The sequence below is a fragment of the Entelurus aequoreus genome, linkage group LG10 (assembly GCF_033978785.1).
Source record: "Entelurus aequoreus isolate RoL-2023_Sb linkage group LG10, RoL_Eaeq_v1.1, whole genome shotgun sequence".
In the NCBI taxonomy this organism is placed as follows: Eukaryota; Metazoa; Chordata; class Actinopteri; order Syngnathiformes; family Syngnathidae; genus Entelurus; species Entelurus aequoreus.
Genome location: NC_084740.1, coordinates 80,894,688 through 80,916,376, shown reverse-complemented (window position 1 = coordinate 80,916,376; position 21,689 = coordinate 80,894,688). Strand labels below are relative to the sequence as shown.

General features: G+C 35.8%; 1 protein-coding gene across 1 annotated transcript in view; it reads right to left on the bottom strand.

Annotated features, from left to right (window-relative positions):
• LOC133659088 (integrin beta-like protein 1) overlaps positions 1-21,689 on the bottom strand; it is an 88,995-nt gene that overhangs the window by 52,175 nt on the left and 15,131 nt on the right. Inside the window, exon 2 of the mRNA XM_062061825.1 lies at positions 15,941-16,143. Within this exon, the coding sequence (XP_061917809.1) occupies positions 15,941-16,143 (203 nt within the window). The remainder of the gene's footprint in view (positions 1-15,940; positions 16,144-21,689) is intronic.

The following is a 21,689-nucleotide window of genomic DNA, read 5'->3' as shown; positions in this document are numbered from 1 at the left end:
TTATTAGAAAAACATGTCCAACTGACTCAATTGTTTGGCTTGCACTTTGTTACCGTGCTAAAATGTTGAAACAATTTACGTCTCGCTGGAATTGTTTGGACGTTAAAAGGCGACAGAGAGAGAGATGTGTGAAAGGAAAGAACTGGAGAGAAAAGGACAAGACGCTTTTGCACATTTGCAGGACAGATGTTGGTCAAGGCCAGCACCAAATACTGCAGCTGCCCTGGAAAATGTTACACCGGGAATTAGTACAAAAAGTGTAGAAACATAACACACATGATTTTTTTTTATAACTGATATATTTGGATTCGGAAACAATTCTTCCCATAGGAAATAATTTAAATAATAACATTTTGTTCCAGAGTCCATCCATCCATCCGTCCATCTTCTTCCGCTTATCCGAGGTCGGGTCGCGGGGGCAGCAGCCTAAGCAGGGAAGCCCAGACTTCCCTCTCCCCAGCCACTTCGTCCAGCTCTTCCCGGGGGATCCCGAGGCGTTCCCAGGCCAGCTGGGAGACATAGTCTTCCCGACGTGTCCTGGGTCTTCCCCGTGGCCTCCTACCGGTCGGACGTGCCCTAAACACCTCCCTAGGGAGGCGTTCGGGTGGCATCCTGACCAGATGCCCGAACCACCTCATCTGGCTCCTCTCCATGTGGAGGAGTCAAAAAAAAACTAAAAATACTATTTTAACTAGGGATGCCGATAAATGCGTTAAAATGTAATATCGGAAATCATCGGTATCGTTTTTTTTATTATCCGTATCTTTTAAAAAAAAATTATTTTATTTATTTTTTTATTTTTATTAAATCAACATAAAAAACACAAGATACACTTACAATTAGTGCACCAACCCAAAAAACCTCCCTCCCCCCATTTCTTTCTGTTATCAATATTCTGCTTCCTACATTATATATCAATATATATCAATACAGTCTGCAAGGGATACAGTCCGTAAGCACACATGATTGTGCGTGCTGCTGCTCCACTAATAGTACTAACCTTTAACACTTAATTTTACTCATTTTCATTAATTACTAGTTTCTATGTAACTGATTTTATATTGTTTTACTTTCTTTTTTATTCAATAAAATGTTTTTAATTTAGTTATTTTATGTTATTATTATTTTTACAAAGTACCTTATCTTCACCATACCTGGTTGTCCAAATTAGGCATAATAATGTGTTAATTCCACGACTGCATATATCGGTTGATATCGGTATCGGTTGATATCGGTATCGGTAATTAAAGAGTTGGACAATATCGGAATATCGGATATGGGCAAAAAGCCATTATCGGACATCCCTAATTTTAACCCAACTGCTGGTCCAGAAAAGGACGAACCCCTTATTTGAGTTTTTTTAACTCAACATTTTTGGGTTAATTTTTTCAACCCAGCTTTTGCGTTGAATTATTTAACCACACTGCAAAAAGTCAGTGTTCAAAAAAAAAAAAAAAAAAAAGCAAAAATGAGGGGTATTTTATTTGAACTAAGCAAAATTATCTGCCAATAGAACAAGAACATTTGGCTTGTCAAGACTTTCCCAAACAAGTAAAATTAGCTAACCTCAATTAACCCAAAAATAGCTTAAAATAAGTATATTCTCACTAATAACAAGTGCACTTTTCTTGGTAGAAAAAAAAAAATTAGACCTTTTTGCTCAATATGTTGAAAAATATTCTTAAATGAAGTAAATGCTAGTGCCATTATCTTGACATAATGATATGCGCTCGGCATCACATTTCTTGAAACCAGCAAACTTATACTAAAAACTAATTTATTGTTCTTAAAGGCCTACTGAAAGCCACTACTAGCGACCACGCAGTCTGATAGTTTATACATCAATGATGAAATCTTAACATTGCAACACATGCCAATACGGCCGGGTTAACTTATAAAGTGACATTTTAAATTTCCCGCCACACTTCCGGTTGAAAAACTCCTTTGGATTTGACTTATGCGCGTGACGTCACAAAATCCACGGAAGTGGTTGGACCCCGTCGACCCGATACAAAAACCTCTTGTTTTCTTCTACAAAATTCCACAGTATTCTGGACATCTGTGTTGGTGAATCTTTTGCAATTTGTTTAATGAACAATGGAGGCTGCAAAGAAGAACGTTGTAGGTGGGATCGATCGGTGTATTAGCGGCTAAGTACAATACTTACAGCAACACAACAAGGACTACTTACCCTGATAGCAGACGCCTAGCCGATGCTTGCCGCCAAACCCACGGATGAAGTCCTTCGTCGCGCCGTAGATCGCTGGAACGCAGGTGAGCACGGCTGTTGATGAGCAGATGAGGGCTGGCTGGCGTAGGTGGAGCGCTAATGTTTTTATCATAGTTCTGTGAGGTCCGGTTGCTAAATTGCTAAATTAGCCTTAGCGTCGTTAGCAACAGCATTGTTAAGCCTTACCAGGCGGAGAATTCTTAACCGTGTAGTTACATGTACATGGTTTAATAGTATTGTTGATCTTCTGTCTATCCTTCCAGTCAGGGATTTATTTATTTTGTTTCTATCTGCATTTGAGAACGATGCTATCACGTTAGCTCAGTAGCTAAGTGTGTCACCGATGTATTGTGGAGATAAAAGTCACTTTAAATGTCCGTTTCGCGTTCTCGACTCTCATTTTCAAGAGGATATAGTATCCGAGGTGGTTTAAAATACAAATCCGTGATCCACAATAGAAAAAGGAGAGAGTGTGGAATCCAATGAGCCAGCTTGTACCTAAGTTACGGTCAGAGTGAAAAAAGATACGTCCTGCACTGCCTCTCAAGTCCTTCACTGTAACGTTCCTCATCCACGAATCTTTCATCCTCGCTCAAATTAATGGGGTAATCGTCGCTTTGTCGCTCCGAATCTCTCTCGCTCCATTGTAAACAACGGGGAATTGTGAGGAATACTAGCTCCTGTGACGTCACGCTACTTCCGCTACAGGCAAGGCTTTTTTTATCAGCGAGCAAAAGTTGCGAACTTTATCGTCGATGTTCTCTACTAAATCCTTTCAGCAAAAATATGGCAATATCGCGAAATGATCAAGTATGACACATAGAATGGATCTGCTATTCTCGTTTAAATAAAAAAAAATCATTTCAGTAGGCCTTTAATGGAAAGTCAACAAGGCAAGCGCTTGTTACTCTCGGGGTCTCCTAGCCGCTCAGGCGAAACATATTGTCTAAAAATAAATTTTTCCATGGATAACATGACATCATCGCGCCAAGTGCGTGCTCTTTCAGTCAATTAGTGCGCATATATACAGCCCGGCCGCCGGCCAAAATTTTTTTAATTGTAATTTATCTGAATTTATCTGAATGTGCATGAACTATTTCTGTTCAAAATTGTTAGAAAAGTCACATGTTAAATGTTTAAATATTAACTGTCAGTTTACTGTACTGTGCCAACTGTACTACTATATGAGTACGTGTTTGCTATTGTTTCATTGAAAATAAAACAGCAAAGTCCATTTGGCTGTTATCCGTTTTAATTATGAGACACAATTGTGTCAAAGTCATGATTTTTGTATTTCATGCTTGAAATAAGAAATGATGACTTTAAAAAAGTAGTTTTCTACTTGTGAGTGTTGATGACACAGCTTTGCAACAGTTGATATTCTAGTTTCAAGCATGTTTTACTCAATATAGCTCATCAAATCTCAGCAACAAGCTGCAATATCTTACTGAGATCATTTAGGACCAAAACCCTTAAAACAAGTAAAACACTCTAACATAAAATCTGCTTAGTGAGAAGAATTATCTTATCAGACTGAAAATAAGCAAATATGACCCTTATTTGAGGTATTTCATCTTACTTAGATGTCACTTTTTGCAGTGTGTTTTGTACCGTCCTCATGATGACCAGCATCTGCGGACCACATAGTTGGACTTTGGACACGCACTCCCTCGACACAATGTGGGATAATCCAAATATTATGTTTCAACACAGACAAAAACACAACAACAACAAAAAAACCATGAAGGATTGAGTGGTGGCTGCAGGGTGAATTACCGTTTTGAACGCTGCAAAAACAATAACGAGACATGTTTAAAAGCGGCCTAATAAGAAGCTACCGCTGCACCATATACATGTACATGTCCACATAAGGGGCTTTTTACAGAATAACCAGCATGCAGGAGCACTTCGGTGTGAAGAAACGGAGGGCAAAGGGAAAAAAAGGATACTATAGAGTTCCACTTGGATGGACTTTTGAGAGCAAAATCAATGAAAGGAGCGCCAGAACAAAGCTCCGCCTCTAAAGTGCAATGCACTGAAAGGACCCGCAGGGCATTCAGTGAAACATGTTAGGAGAAAGAAATTGTAAAAAGAAACTTCGGGAATATTAAAAATACACCATATTGCCAAAAGTATTTGGCCACCCATCCAGATGATGAGAATCAGGTGTCCTAATCACCACAGGTGTATACAATCAAGCACTTAGGCATGGAGACTCTTTCTACAAACAAGAAGACTTTCTGCACAGTCAGTCGCTACAGAGCTCCAAACTTCATGTGACCTTCCAATTAGCCCACGTACGGTACGCAGAGAGCTTCATGGAATGGGTTTCCATGGCCAAGGGGTAGGGAACCAATGGCTCTAGAGCATGGGTCACCAACGCGGTGCCCGCGGGCACCAGGTAGCCCATAAGGACCAGGGGCCGTACTTATCAAGCTTCTTAGAGTGCCATTTTACACTTAAATCCTGAGAATTTGCAAAATTTAGTCCTACTCTCAAACTTAAGAATAAAAGCTTTTTATCAACGTTCTTAAGTCTAAGAATCACTCCTACTCTCCACGATATTTAAGAGACCTTCAGAGGTGTCTTAAGTGGTTAGGAGTTGCCAGCAGGGGATGGCACTGAGGCGAGAGAGACGTGCGCCAACGTTCAGGGAACGGAACAATGTTTTGTTTTTTTTGATGACGAGCAGCTGATCAAACGGTATCGTTTAGACAGAGCGGATATTATTTTTGTCACAGATTTAATACTTTTCGATTCCATGTTGATTTCTGCATGTGGCTGCAGTGGGCCAGTATATATAGAGCCACCCACACCAGTTTCAAATTAGTTGCCTAATTAATGAATTGGAAAGAAAATGTTATGACAGTAGCGTATGTGTGTGGCCGTGAGGTGAGTGACGTCAGTGAGTGTGTGGGCGATAGAAGAGAGGGAGCGGTAGCGTGAGTGCCGGCGGGGACTAGTTTGTTTTGTATTATTTTGTAGTTTATTGTCAAAATATACACTCCCATTGTCCACTTAAATATTTCCAAGATATTTCTTTATTCTTAGACAACGGATTCCATTCCGTGATTGGTCATTTCTATGGACACAGAAATGACGTCACCTAAAATTCCGTTTACGGCACATAGTAATGTCGTAATTCAGCTCTGAGTGTGACACTTAAGATTCAGTCCTACACTTCGCTGAAAGTGTGAGTAAGACGCTTGATAACTAACTTTTAAGTGCAGCTTTCAGCGAAGAATTTATTTACTCTTAAGTCAACTCTTAGCAGACTTCTTAGGAGTAATTCTAAGAAGCTTGATAAGTACGGCCCCAGATGAGTAGCCCGCTGGCCTGTTCTAAAAATAGCTCAAATAGCAGCACTTACCAGTGAGCTGCCTCTATTTTTTAAATGTTATTTATTTACTAGCAAGCTGGTCTCGCTTTGCCCGACATTTTTAATTCTAAGAGAGACAAAACTCAAATAGAATTTGAAAATCCAAGAAAATATTTTAAAGACTTGGTCTTCACTTGTTTAAATCAATTCATTATTTTTTTGACTTTGCTTCTTATAACTTTCAGAAAGACAATTTTAGAGAAAAAATACAACCTTAAAAATGATTTTAGGATTTTTAAACACATATACCTTTTTACCTTTTAAATTCCTTCCTCTTCTTTCCTGACAATTTAAATCAATGTTCAAGTAAATTTATTTTTTTTATTGTATAGAATAATAAATACATTTTAATTTAATTCTTCATTTTAGCTTCTGTTTTTTCGACGAAGACTATTTGTGAAATATTTCTTCAAACTAATTATGATTAAAATTCAAAAAAATTATTCTGGCAAATCTAGAAAATCTGTAGAATCAAATTTAAATCTTATTTCAAAATCTTTTGAATTTATTTAAAAAATTTTGTTCTGGAAAATCTAGAAGAAATAATGATTTGTCTTTGTTAGAAATATAGCTTGGTCCAATTTGTTATATATTCTAACAAAGTGCAGATTGGATTTTAACCTATTTAAAACATGTCATCAAAATTCTAAAATTAATCTTAATCAGGAAAAATTACTAATGATGTTCCATAAATCCTTTTTGTAATTTTTTTCAAAAAGATTTGAATTAGCTAGTTTTTCTCTTCTTTTTTTCGGTTGAATTTTGAATTTTAAAGAGTCGAAAGTGAAGATAAACTATGTTTCAAAATGTAATTGTCATTTTTTTCATGTTTTATCCTCTTTTAAACCGTTCAATTAAGTGTAAATATCATTAATTATTAATAATAACATAGAGTTAAAGGTAAATTGAGCAAATTGGCTATTTCTGGCAATGTATTTAAGTGTGTATCAAACTGGTAGCCCTTCGCATTAATCAGTACCCAAAAAGTAGCTCTTGCTTTCAAAAAGGTTGGTGACCCCTGTTCTATGGCTTTCCTCAAGTTTGGTCCCCGGTACCCGGAAGGGTCTCAGTCATAAAAAATGTTAGAAATAAGTCATAAATTATTATTTTCTCATTTAACGCTTGAATTTCGAGATCAACTTCAGGTCTGTCTGTCGTTATAACGTTTTTTTAAATGTTGTTTTTATGTTAATGCCCTTTATGTCAAAACCCTTATTTATATGTTAAACACACAAACTATGCAACATTTCCCCCCAAAACATTTCAAAGTGGAATATTTGATGTGAAGTAATTGGAACCTTAAATAGGTCAATAATTCATAACAATAAAAAGAATAAGTGTTGAAAATAAGCCAAATTTAAATATTTTTTTTAACTTTTAACGCTTAAGTCTGCAGATCTGTTGATTATAAGATTTTATAATTTTTTCATTTTTTGTTTGTTTGTTGCCCTTTTTGTGAAAGAAAACTTTGTATCGCACAAAATATGCAATATTTTACCCCCAAAATATTTCAAAGGGGAATTGTTCCAGTGAAGTAATTGGAGCCTTCAGTAGGTCGATAACAGTCTGCATGGCAGCTTTGTGTTATTAGTGTCAACATTGCAACTTTTTCTTGTTACATTTCACCTGTTTACTCTTTTATTACACTTTTACATGTTACATTTCACCCGTTTACTCTTTTGTTACACTTTTCCATGTTACATTTCACCTGTTTACTCTTTTATTACACTTTTACATGTTACATTTCACCTGTTTACTCTTTTATTACACTTTTTCATGTTACATTTCACCTGTTTACTCTTTTGTTACACTTTTCCATGTTACATTTCACCTGTTTACTCTTTTATTACACTTTTACATGTTACATTTCACCTGTTTACTCTTTTATTACACTTTTTCATGTTACATTTCACCTGTTTACTCTTTTATTACACTTTTTCATGTTACACTTTTCCATGTTACATTTCACCTGTTTACTCTTTTATTACACTTTTCCATGTTACATTTCACCTGTTTACTCTTTTATTACACTTTTTCATGTTACATTTCACCTGTTTACTCTTTTATTACACTTTTTCATGTTACACTTTTCCATGTTACATTTCACCTGTTTACTCTTTTATTACACTTTTCCATGTTACATTTCACCTGTTTACTCTTTTATTACAAATTTTCATGTTACATTTCACCTGATTACTCTTTTATTACACTTTTTCATGTTACATTTCACCTGTTTACTCTTTTGTTACACTTTTCCATGTTACATTTCACCTGTTTACTCTTTTATTACAAATTTTCATGTTACATTTCACCTGATTACTCTTTTATTACACTTTTTCATGTTACATTTCACCTGTTTACTCTTTTATTACACTTTTTCATGTTACACTTTTTCATGTTACATTTCACCTGTTTACTCTTTTATTACACTTTTTCATGTTACACTTTTTCATGTTACATTTCACCTGTTTACTCTTTTATTACACTTGTTCATGTTACATTTCACCTGTTTACTCTTTTATTACACTTTTTCATGTTACATTTCACCTGTTTACTCTTTTATTACACTTTTTCATGTTACACTTTTTCATGTTACATTTCACCTGTTTACTCTTTTATTACACTTTTTCATGTTACATTTCACCTGTTTACTCTTTTATTACACTTTTTCATGTTACACTTTTTCATGTTACATTTCACCTGTTTACTCTTTTATTACACTTTTCCATGTTACATTTCACCTGTTTACTCTTTTATTACACTTTTTCATGTTACATTTTTTCATGTTACATTTCACCCGTTTACTCTTTTATTACACTTTTTCATGTTACACTTTTTCATGTTACATTTCACCTGTTTACTCTTTTATTACACTTTTCCATGTTACATTTCACCCGTTTACTCTTTTGTTACACTTTTTCATGTTACACTTTTTCATGTTACATTTCACCTGTTTACTCTTTTATTACACGTTTTCATGTTACATTTCACCTGTTTACTCTTTTATTACACTTTTTCATGTTACACTTTTTCATGTTACATTTCACCTGTTTACTCTTTTATTACACTTTTTCATGTTACATTTCACCTGTTTACTCCTTTATTACACTTTTTCATGTTACATTTCACCTATTTACTCTTTTATTACTCTTTTTTCATATTTTACATTTTTATTGTAGTATTTTCAGAATGTGCCGGGGGCCGTTAACACATTAGCTGGGGGCCACAAATGGCCCTCGGGCCGCACTTTGGACACGCCTGGTCTGAGCCATACCTCACCAAGTCCAATGCAAAGCGTCGGATGTAGTGTTGTAAAGCAGCGGTCCTCAACCACCGGGCCGCGGCCCGGGACCGGTCCGTGGATCGATTGGTACCGGGGGCCGCACAAGAAATAAAAAATAAAAAAATATTTTTTTTATTTTTTATTAAATCCACATAAAAAACACAAGATACACTTACAATTAGTGCACCAACATGATATATAAATATAGATCAATACAGTCTGCAGGGATACAGTCCGTAAGCACGCATTATTGTATTTTTTTATGACAAAAAATAAAATAAAAATAAAAATAAATACCATTCGCCCCCCCCCCCCCTGCATTGTGCCGAGTGTGAAATTTGGTGGAGGAGGAATTATAGTGTGGGGTTGTTTTTCAGGAGTTGGGCTTGGCCCCTTAGTTCCAGTGAAAAGGAACTTTGAATGCTCCAGGATACCAAAACATTTTGGACAATTCCATGCTCCCAACCTTGTGAGAACAATTCCGAAGCGGGGCCCCTACCTCTTCCAACATGACTGTGCACCAGTGCACAAAGCAAGAACCATAAAGACATGGATGACAGAGTCTGGTGTGGATGAACTTGACTGGCCTGCACAGAGTCCTGACCTGAACCCCATAGAACACCTTTGGGATGAATTAGAACGGAGACTGAGAGCCAGGCCTTCTCCACCAACATCACCAATGCGCTTTTGGAAGAATGGTGGAAAATTCCTATGAACACACTCCGCAACCTTGTGGACAGCCTTCCCAGAAGAATGGGATGGCACTTCAAGTTCATATGTGAGTCAAGGCAGGTGGCCAAATACTTTTGGTAATGTGGTGCATGTTCCTGAGAATGTGCTTGCAGTCTACGTGGTGCAGCACGCGCACCTGGTGGTTGTGTGAGTGTGACGCCATGACAAGCCGCCTCATCCTTGGCACGGGCGTGTGTGTCTGTAGGTGTGAAGCGCCATCCTTCTCTCGGACGCCAGCCGCCGCGCCGCTGAGTGAAACTCCATTATCAAGCCGACAAGCCGGGCCTGGCCGTTCCAGCCCGCTGAACCATAATGAGCTCCTCGCAGCCAGACAGCCAACTTGTCTGCACAAATAAATCACTCCAGCCATCGCCCGCACGCACGCCGCCGCTTACCTGCGCCCGCTACTCACATCTCTATCAGACCTCCCCCGCCCCGCATGCAGGTGATCACGGCACACGCGCCGTATAGTTGTGTCGTAAAACACGCGGGGACATTTTCCCAGGCACTTTTTCAAAAGTCGACATCCACTTTCCCGTGCTTCGTGAATGAGAAGGCGGCTCCAAAGTTTTGACTGCGTCTGTAATTGTCGCAAACACTTTCTAGACTCAGCGTCGTGTACGTGCAGATTAGGGGTGTAACGGTACACCGAAATGTCGGTTCGGTACGTACCTCGGGTTAGAGGTCACGGTTCGGTTCATTTTCGGTACAGTAAGAAAACAACAAAATGTAAATGTTTTGGTTATTTATAGGGATGTCCGATAATGGCTTTTTGCCGATATCCGATATTCCGATATTGTCCAACTCTTTAATTACCGATACCGATATCAACCGATATATGCAGTCGTGGAATTAACACATTATTATGTCTAGTTTGGACAACCAGGTATGGTGAAGATAAGGTACTTTTTAAAAGAATTAGTAAAATAAGATAAATAAATGAAAAACATTTTCTTCAATAAAAAAGAAAGTACAACAATATAAAAACAGTTACATAGAAACTAGTAATGAACGAAAATGAGTCAAATTAAGTGTTAAAGGTTAGTACTATTAGTGGAGCAGCAGCACGCACAATCATGTGTGCTTACGGACTGTATCCCTTGCAGACTGTATTGATATATATTGATATATAATGTAGGAAGCAGAATATTAATAACAGAAAGAAACAACCCTTTTGTGTGAATGAGTGTAAATGGGGGAGGGTTTTTTTGGGGGTTGGTGCACTAATTGTAAGTGTATCTTGTGTTTTTTATGTTGATTTAATTTAAAAAAACAAAAACAAAAACAAAAAAACAAACAAAAAAAAAAACGATACCGATAATTAAAAAAACGATACCGATAATTTCCGCTATTACATTTTAACGCATTTATCGGCCGATAGTATCGGCAGACCGATATTATCGGACATCTCTAATTATTATGCCTAATTTGGACAACCAGGTATGGTGAAGATAAGGTCCTTTTTTTAAAAATGTATAAAATAAGATAAATAAAGAAAGTACAACAATATAAAAACAGTTACATAGAAACTAGTAATGAATGAAAATGAGTAAAATGAAGTGTTAAAGGTTAGTACTATTAGTGGAGCAGCAGCACGCACAATCATGTGTGCTTACGGACTGTATCCCTTGCAGACTGTATTGATATATATTGATATATAATGTAGGAAGCAGAATATTAATAACAGAAAGAAACAACCCTTTTGTGTGAATGAGTGTAAATGGGGGAGGGTTTTTTGGGGGGTTGGTGCACTAATTGTAAGTGTATCTTGTGTTTTTTATGTTGATTTAATTTAAAAAAACAAAAAAAACAAAACAAAAAAAAAAACAAAAAAAAAACGATACCGATAATAAAAAAAACAATACCGATAATTTCCGATATTACATTTTAACGCATTTATCGGCCGATAGTATCGGCAGACCGATATTATCGGACATCTCTAATTATTATGCCTAATTTGGACAACCAGGTATGGTGAAGATAAGGTCCTTTTTTTTAAAATGTATAAAATAAGATAAAGAAAGAAAGTACAACAATATAAAAACAGTTACATAGAAACTAGTAATGAATGAAAATGAGTAAAATTAAGTGTTAAAGGTTAGTACTATTAGTGGACCAGCAGCACGCACAATCATGTGTGCTTACGGACTGTATCCCTTGCAGACTGTATTGATATATATTGATATATAATGTAGGAAGCAGAATATTAATAACAGAAAGAAACAACCCTTTTGTGTGAATGAGTGTAAATGGGGGAGGGAGGTTTTTTGGGTTGGTGCACTAATTGTAAGTGTATCTTGTGTTTTTTATGTGGATTTAATGAAAAAAAACAAAAAAACAAAACGATACCGATAATAAAAAAAACGATACCGATAATTTCCGATAGTACATTTTAACGCATATATCGGCCGATATTATCGGACATCTCTAGTTATTTATTTACCAAATGTGTAAACAATGGCATAACATACATATACACACAGGGTCCATTGCCAGGGTTCATGTGGTCAACATACTGTATATCAAATAACAACTAACTAAGTAGAGATGTCCGATAATATCGGCCGATAAATGCTTTAAAATGTAATATCGGAAATTATCGGTATCGTTTTTTTTAAATTATCGGTATCGTTTTTTGTTTTTTTTGTTATTTTTTTTTATAAAATCAACATACAAAACACAAGATACACTTACAATTAGTGCACCAACCCAAAAAAACCTCCCTCCCCCATTTACACTCATTCACACAAAAGGGTTGTTTCTTTCTGTTATTAAAGGCCTACTGAAATGATTTTTTTAAATTTAAACGGGGATAGCAGATCCATTCTATGTGTCATACTTGATCATTTCGCGATATTGCCATATTTTTGCTGAAAGGATTTAGTAGAGAACATCGACGATAAAGTTCGCAACTTTTGGTCGCTGATAAAAAAAAAGCCTTGCCTGTACCGGAAGTAGCGTGACGTCACAAGTTGAAAGGCTCCTCACGTTTCCCCATTGTTTACACCAGCAGCGAGAGAGATTCGGACCGAGAAAGCGACGATTACCCCATTAATTTGAGCTAGGATGAAAGATTTGTGGATGAGGAACGTAAGAGTGAAGGACTAGAGTGCAGTGCAGGACGTATCTTTTTTCGCTCTGACCGTAACTTAGGTACAAGCTGGCTCATTGGATTCCACACTCTCTCCTTTTTCTATTGTGGATAACGGATTTGTATTTTAAACCACCTGGGATACTATATCCTCTTGAAAATGAGAGTCGAGCACGCGAAATGTACATTCACAGTGACTTTTATCTCCACGACAATACATCGGCGAAGCACTTTAGCTACTGAGCTAACGTGATAGCATCGTGCTTAACTGCAGTTAGAAACAGACGAAATAAGCCCCTGACTGGAAGGATAGACAGAAAATCAACAATACTATTAAACCATGGACATGTAACTACACGGTGAATGCTATGCTAAAAACATTAGTTCTCCACCTACGCCAGCCAGCCCTCATCTGCTCATCAACACCCGTGCTCACCTGCGTTCCAGCGATCGACGGAGCGACGAAGGACTTCACCCGATCATCCGTGCGGTCAGCGGCTAGCGTCAGATAGCGCGTCTGCTATCCAACTCAGTCCTCCTGGTTGTGTTGCTGCAGCCAGCCGCTAATACACCGATCCCACCTACAACTTTCTCCTTTGCAGTCTCCATTGTTCATTAAACAAATTGCAAAAGATTCACCAACACAGATGTCCAGAATACTGTTGAATCTTGCGATGAAAACAGAGCTTTTTGTATTGGATACAATGGTGTCCGAATACTTCCGTTTCAACCGTCGACGTCATGCGCATACGTCATCATACATAGACGTTTTCAACCGGAAGTTACGCGGGAAATTTAAAATGTCACTTTATAAGTTAACCCGGCCGTATTGGCATGTGTTGCAATGTTAAGATTTCATCATTGATATATAAACTATCAGACTGCGTGGTCGCTAGTAGTGGCTTTCAGTAGGCCTTCAATATTCTGGTTCCTACATTATATATCAATATATATCAATACAGTCTGCAAGGGATACAGTCCGTAAGCACACATGATTGTGCGTGCTGCTTAATTTTACTCATTTTCATTAATTACTAGTTTGTATGTAACTGTTTTTATATTGTTTTACTTTCTTTTTTTACTCAATAAAATTTTTTTAAGTTATTTATCTTATTTTAAGTTATTAATTTTTAAAAAAAGGACCGGTACTTTTCGGAGATGGTATAGTACCGAAAATGATTAATTAGTAGAGATGTCCGATAATATCGGCCTGCCGATATTATCGGCCGATATATGCGTTAAAATGTAATATCGGAAATTATCGGTATCGGTTTTTTTATTATCGTATCGGGTTGTTTTTTTTAATTTATTTTATTTTTTTATTATTAAATCCACATAAAAAAACACAAGATACACTTACAATTAGTGCACCAACCCAAAAAACCTCCCTCCCCCATTTACACTCATTCACACAAAAGGGTTGTTTCTTTCTGTTATTAATATTCTGCTTCCTACATTATATATCAATATATATCAATACAGTCTGCAAGGGATACAGTCCGTAAGCACACATGATTGTGCGTGCTGCTGCTCCACTAATAGTACTAACCTTTAACACTTCATTTTACTCATTTTCATTAATTACTAGTTTCTATGTAACTGTTTTTATATTGTTTTACTTTCTTTTTTTACTCAAGAAAATGTTTTTATGTTATTTATCTTATTTTAGTTTATTAATTTAAAAAAAAAGGACCGGTACTTTTCGGAGACGGTATAGTACCGAAAATGATTCATTAGTAGAGATGTCCGATAATATCGGCCGATATATGCGTTAAAATGTAATATCTGAAATTATCGGTATCGTTTTTTTTATTATCGTTTGTTTTGTTGTTTGTTTTTTTTTGTTTTTTTTTTAATTAAATCAACATAAAAAACACAAGATACACTTACAATTAGTGCACCAACCCAAAAAACCTCCCTCCCCCATTTACACTCATTCACACAAAAGGGTTTTTTCTTTCTGTTATTAATATTCTGGTAGGTTCCTACATTATATATCAATATATATCAATACAGTCTGCAAGGGATACAGTCCGTAAGCACACATGATTGTGCGTGCTGCTGCTCCACTAATAGTACTAACCTTTAACACTTAATTTGACTCATTTTCATTCATTACTAGTTTCTATGTAACTGTTTTTATATTGTTGTACTTTCTTTTTTATTCAAGAAAATGTTTTTAAGTTATTTATCTTATTTTAGTTTATTAATTTTAGAAAAAAGGACCGGTACTTTTCGGAGACGGTATAGTACCGAAAATTGTTCATTAGTGGAGATGTCCAATAATATCGGCCTGCCGATATTATCGGCCGATATATGCGTTAAAATGTAATATCGGAAATTATCTGTATCGTTTTTTTTATTATCGGTATCGTTTTTTTTTTGTTTTTTTTTATTAAATCAACATAAAAAACACAAGATACACTTACAATTAGTGCACCAACCCAAAAAACCTCCCTCCCCCATTTACACTCATTCACACAAAAGGGTTGTTTCTTTCTGTTATTAATATTCTGCTTCCTACATTATATATCAATATATATCAATACAGTCTGCAAGGGATACAGTCCGTAAGCACACATGATTGTGCGTGCTGCTGCTCCACTAATAGTACTAACCTTTAACACTTCATTTTCATTCATTACTAGTTTCTATGTAACTGTTTTTATATTGTTTTACTTTCTTTTTTATTCAAGAATTTTTTTTAAATTTATTTATCTTATTTTACTAATTTTTAAAAAAAGTACCTTATCTTCACCATACCTGGTTGTCCAAATTAGGCATAATAATGTGTTAATTCCACGACTGCATATATCGGTTGATATCGGTATCGGTTGATATCTGTATCGGTAATTAAAGAGTTGGACAATATCGGAATATCGGATATCGGCAAAAAGCCATTATCGGACATCCCTATTCATTAGTATTGCGGTACTATACTAATACCGGTATACCAAAAAACCCCAACACAAACATGACATCAGTGTTAGCCACACATACTGAAAGAAGTAAAAAGTGAGACATTTCGCTGCATGCTTTGAATGGGAAAAAGTAGCGCCCTCCGGTGGATGAGTACAAAAATAAAGGTCAGTGGTCCAATTGGAGCTCTCAACAAAGAATTGTGTTTTGTTTTCAAATAAAAACAAAAAGTCATGATAAACAACATTACAGTAGAGTCATAATGTCTACTAATACCATGTGATGGCATGCACTCTGTGTACGCACCGTTACATATTTTGTCATTGTGTGTGGCACAGACCCAGTCATGGCACTCGCAGCGAGGCCCATAGAATTTCCCTGGATCTGACACCTGGCAGACGCACACGCCGCAGTCACACTTGCCCCTCCCACTGCAGATGTTGCCGTCGGGCGTCCGGCAGCGGCGCAGGGACGAGTCGGCCGACAGGCGACACGCGCCCGCCACCTGGCTGATCGGGAAAAAAGGCAATCAATAAAAGAAGAAGAGCGAGGGTAAGTCATGAGCCAAGTACCGTATTTTTCAGACTATAAGTCACTGTTTTTTTCCTAGTTTGGCCGGGGGTGCGACTTATACTCAGGAGCGACTTATAGTCTGAAAAATACGGTAAACAAATATCAATAGCTGCGTATTACTATATTAGTACCCAGTAACAAACGTGTCAGTATCATTCAATGCAATGAGCGTTTTGTTTAGTGAAAACTAAAAAGCAATTACCACTTCACTTCAACTTAAAGACAAGATAAAAGTATGTATGATTCCTGCTAATATTGTTTCACATCAGCCAATACTCAAGGCTACAATGTCGGTAACATATCGGAAGTGAAAAGGTTGCTTACAATGAACTTGTGATGGCAAAAAAATGCTGACTCAGTACCGTATTTTTCGGACTATAAGTCGCAGTTTTTTTCATAGTTTGGCCGGGGGTGCGACTTATACTCAGGAGCGACTTATAGTCCGAAAAGTACGGTAAACAAATATCAAAAGCTGCATATTACTATACTAGTATCCAGTAACAAACGTGTCAGTATCATTCAATGCAATGAGCGTTTTGTTTAATGGAAACAAAAAAGCAATTACCACTTCACTTCAACTTAAAGACAAGATAAAAGTATGCATGATTCCTGCTAATATTGTTTCACATCAGCCAATACTCAAGGCTGCAATGTCGGTAACATATCGGAAGTGAAAAGGTTGCTTACAATGAACTTGTGATGGCAAAAAAATGCTGACTCAGTACCGTATTTTTCGGACTATAAGTCGCAGTTTTTTTCATAGTTTGGGGGGTGCGACTTATACTCAGGAGCGACTTATGTGTGAAATGATTAACACATTATAATATTATTGATGTCATTGACGTAAGAGACTAGACGTATAAGATTTCATGGGATTTAGCGATTAGGAGTGACAGATTGTTTGGTAAACGTAGACATATGCATGCTAGTTATAGCTATTTGGCTGTTCTAGTTTTTATTTTTTATTTATTTCTTTATTATCTTTTTATTTGTATTTAATTTTTTTAATACACTGTAGCACTTTGAGATTGTTTACTCAATATAAAGTGCTTTTTTTACAAATAAAATCTATTATTTTTATTATTAGATGGACATTGAAAGAGTAAAAGAAACCAGATTTTTGGATGTAATAATAGATGACAAAGTGACCTGACGATCTTATACAATATATACAACATAAAGTGGCAAGAAATACTGTATTTTCCAGACCATAGGGCGCACCGTATTATAAGGTGCACTACCTTATAATCTATTTTTGATCTTTTTTCATATACCGTATTTTTCGGACTATAAATCGCAGTTTTTTTCATAGTTTGGGGAGTGCGACTTATACTCAGGAGCGACTTATGTGTGAAATTATTAACACATTAGCGTAAAATATGAAATAATATTATTGCTGTCATTGACGTAAGAGACTAGACGTATAAGATTTCATGGGATTTAGCGATTAGGAGTGACAGATTGTTTGGTAAACGTATAGCATGTTCTATATGTTATAGTTATTTGAATGACTCTTACCATAATATGTTACGTTAACATACCAGTTGGTTATTTATGCCTCATATAACGTACACTTATTCAGCCTGTTGTTCACTATTCTTGATTTATTTTAAATTGCCTTTCAAATGTCTATTCTTGCTGTTGGCTTTTATCAAATACATTTCCCCCAAAAATGCGACTTATACTCCAGCGCGACTTATAAATGTGTTTTTCCTTCTTTATTATGCATTTTCGGCCGGTGCGACTTATACTCCGGCGCGACTTATACTCCGAAAAATATGGTAATAATTGGTCAGAGTGAAAAAGTGCATTTTTTCAAAATAGTTGTATCATTATTAGCAGAATGTTGTCATTTTATTACACAAACGTTTTAGAGAAATGCAAGAGAAGTCTGCTTTCAAGGAACAACTACGTGAACATTTTCAATCGAGATTAAGGCAAGAGTTGAGTTGGATCACCAAAAAAATTAAAAATAGATAAAAAAACTAGAATTGAAGTTGTAGAATGATGTGTAAAAATTAGGGATGTCCGATAATGGCTTTCTCCGATATGCCGATATTGTCCAACTCTTTAATTACCGATACCGATATCAACCGATATATACAGTCGTGGAATTAACACATTATTATGCCTAATTTGGACAACCAGGTATGGTGAAGATAAGGTACTTTTTAAAAAAATGAATAAAATAAAATAAGATAAATAAATTAAAAACATTTTCTTGAATAAAAAAGAAAGTAAAACAATATAAAAACAGTTACATAGAAACTAGTAATTAATGGAAAATTTGTAAAATTAAGTGTTAAAGGTTAGTACTATTAGTGGAGCAGCAGCACGCACAATCATGTGTGCTTACGGACTGTATCCCTTGCAGACTGTATTGATATATATTGATATATAATGTAGGAAGCAGAATATTAATAACAGAAAGAAACAACCCTTTTGTGTGAATGAGTGTAAATGGGGGAGGGAGGTTTTTTGGCTTGGTGCACTAATTGTAAGTGTATCTTGTGTTTTTTATGTGGATTTAATTAAAAAATTAAAAAAACAAAAACGATACTGATAATAAAAAAACCGATACCAATAATTTCCGATACTACATTTTAACGCATTTATCGGCCGATAATATCGGCAGACCGATATTATCGGACATCTCTAGTAAAAATTATAATTTTTGCAGGAATAAAGTCATAAGTTTAACCCTTTACATTTTTTGTGGACAACTGTAGTATTTTTAGGTCAATTCCACAAGAACAAAGTCATCATTTTATGACACAAATATGTAATGTAAAGTTGTAATAAAGGAAAAATTAAGTACCGGTACCGTATTTTTCCGACTATAAGTCGCAGTTTTTTTCATAGCGATTTATACTCTGGAGCGACTTATGTGTGAAATGATGAACACATTAGCGTAAAATATGAAATAATATTATTGATGTCATTCACGTAAGAGACTAGACGTATAAGATTTCATGGGATTTAGCGATTAGGAGTGACAGATTGTTTGGTAAACGTATAGCATGTTCTATATGTTATAGTTATTTGAATGACTCTTACCATAATATGTTACGTTAACATACCAGTTGGTTATTTATGCCTCATATAACGTACACTTATTCAGCCTGTTGTTCACTATTCTTGATTTATTTGAAATTGCCTTTCAAATGTCTATTCTTGCTGTTGGCTTTTACCAAATACATTTCCCCCAAAAATGCGACTTATACTCCAGTGCGACTTATATGTGTGTTTTTCCTTCTTTATTATGCATTTTCGGCAGGTGCGATTTATACTCCGAAAAAACCCGGTATGCAACTGCATGTGTTGCAGTCATCTTGTATTGAGCTGCTTACATTTACTCTCATGTTATTATTGAAATATTTTTTAATGCACATTTATGCCTCATTTTGGATCTACAGGAAGTCTTCAGAGCACTGAACAAGATGTTGGAGTGCGTCTGTGAGGAAGTCGGCAATCTGAGCCAGCAACCCAGGATCGAGTGCTGCGAGGCTACACTGCAAAAACTGACATCTAAGTAAGATGAAATATCTCAAATAAGGGTGATATTTGCTTATTTTCTGTCTGATAAGATAATTCTTCTCACTAAGCAGATTTTATGTTCGAGTGTTTTACTTGTTTTAAGGGTTTTGGTCCTAAACAATCTCAGTAAGATATTATTATGATGAGCTATATTGAGTAAAACATGCTTGAAACTAGAATATCAAGTGTTGCAAAGCTGTGTCATCAACACTCACAAGTAGAAAACTACTTTTTTAAAGTCATCATTTCTTACTTCAAGCATGAAATACAAAAATCATGACTTTGACACAATTGTGTCTCGTAATTAAAACAGATGACAGCCAAATGGACTTTGCTGTTTTATTTCCAATGAAACAATAGAAAACACGTACTCATATAGTAGTACAGTTGGCACAGTACAGTCAACTGACACTTAATATTTAAACATTTAACATTTCAAACAATTTTGAACAGAAATAGTTCATGCACATTCAGATGAATTCTTCAAAATTACAATTAAAACATTTTTGGCCAGGGGCTGGGCTGTATATATGCGCACTAATTGACTGAAAGAGCATGCACTTGGCGCGATGATGTCATGTTATCCATGGAAAAATGCATTTTTAGACAATATGATTTGCCTGAGCGGCTAGGAGACCCCGAGAGTAACAAGATGTTGCGTTGTTGCCTTTCCATTAAGAACAATAAATTACGTTTTAGTATAAGTTTGCTGGTTTCAAGAAATGTAATGCCGAGCGCATATCATTATGTCAAGATAATGGCACTAGCATTTACTTCATTTAAGAATATTTTTCAACATATTGAGCAAAAAGGTCTCTTTTTTTTTCTACCAAGAAAAGTGCACTTGTTATTAGTGAGAATATACTTATTTTAAGCTATTTTTGGGTTCATTGAAGTTAGCTAATTTTACTTGTTTTGGAAAGTCTTGACAAGCCACATTTTCTTGTTCTATTGGCAGATAATTTTGCTTAGTTCAAATAAAATACCCCTCATTTTTGTAATTTTTTTTCTGGTTTTTGAACACTGACTTTTTGCAGTGTACAAATGAACATAATCCTACACTGCAAAAAGTCAGTGTTCAAAAACAAGAAAAAAAATAAAATAAATGAGGGGTATTTTATTTGAACTAATCAAAATTATCTGCCAATAAAACAAGAAAATTCGGCTGGTCAAGACTTTCCAAAACAAGTAAAATTAGCTAACCTCAGTGAACCCAAAAATAGCTTAAAATAAGTATATTCTCACTAATAAAAAAGTGCACTTTTCTTGGTAGAAAAAAAGAGACCTTTTTGCTCAATATGTTGAAAAATATTCTTAAATGAAGTAAATGCTAGTGCCATTATCTTGACATAATGATATGCGCTTGGCATCATGATTTTTTTTTTCATGCTTGAAGTAAGAAATTATTACTTTAAAAAAGTAGTTTTCTACTTGTGAGTGTTGATGACACAGCTTTGCAACAGTTGATATTCTAGTTTCAAGCATGTTTTACTCAATATAGCTCATCAAATCTCAGCAACAAGCTGTAATATCTTACTGAGATCATTTAGGATCAAAACACTTAAAACAAGTAAAACACTCTAACATAAAATCTGCTTAGTGAGAAGAATTATCTTATCAGACAGAAAATAAGCAAATATCACCCTTATTTGAGATATTTCATCTTACTTAGATTTCACTTTTTGCAGTGTGCACTCTGCTTGATTGGAAAAAAGGTAGCACACGTTCGGCTTTTGCCACGGAAGATCAACCTTAATCCCGCACGGGGATTAAAGTTAAACCACAACAGGCACTGCTGTTGTGGTTAACATCCATCCATCCATTTTCTACCGCTTATTCCCTTCGGGGTCATTCGCAAACTGTGGTGCGTACGCTGGCTCCATCTGGTGGATAATCACGGCATTAAATATTCAAACACGGTGTTACTGTTCAAAACTGTGTGTAA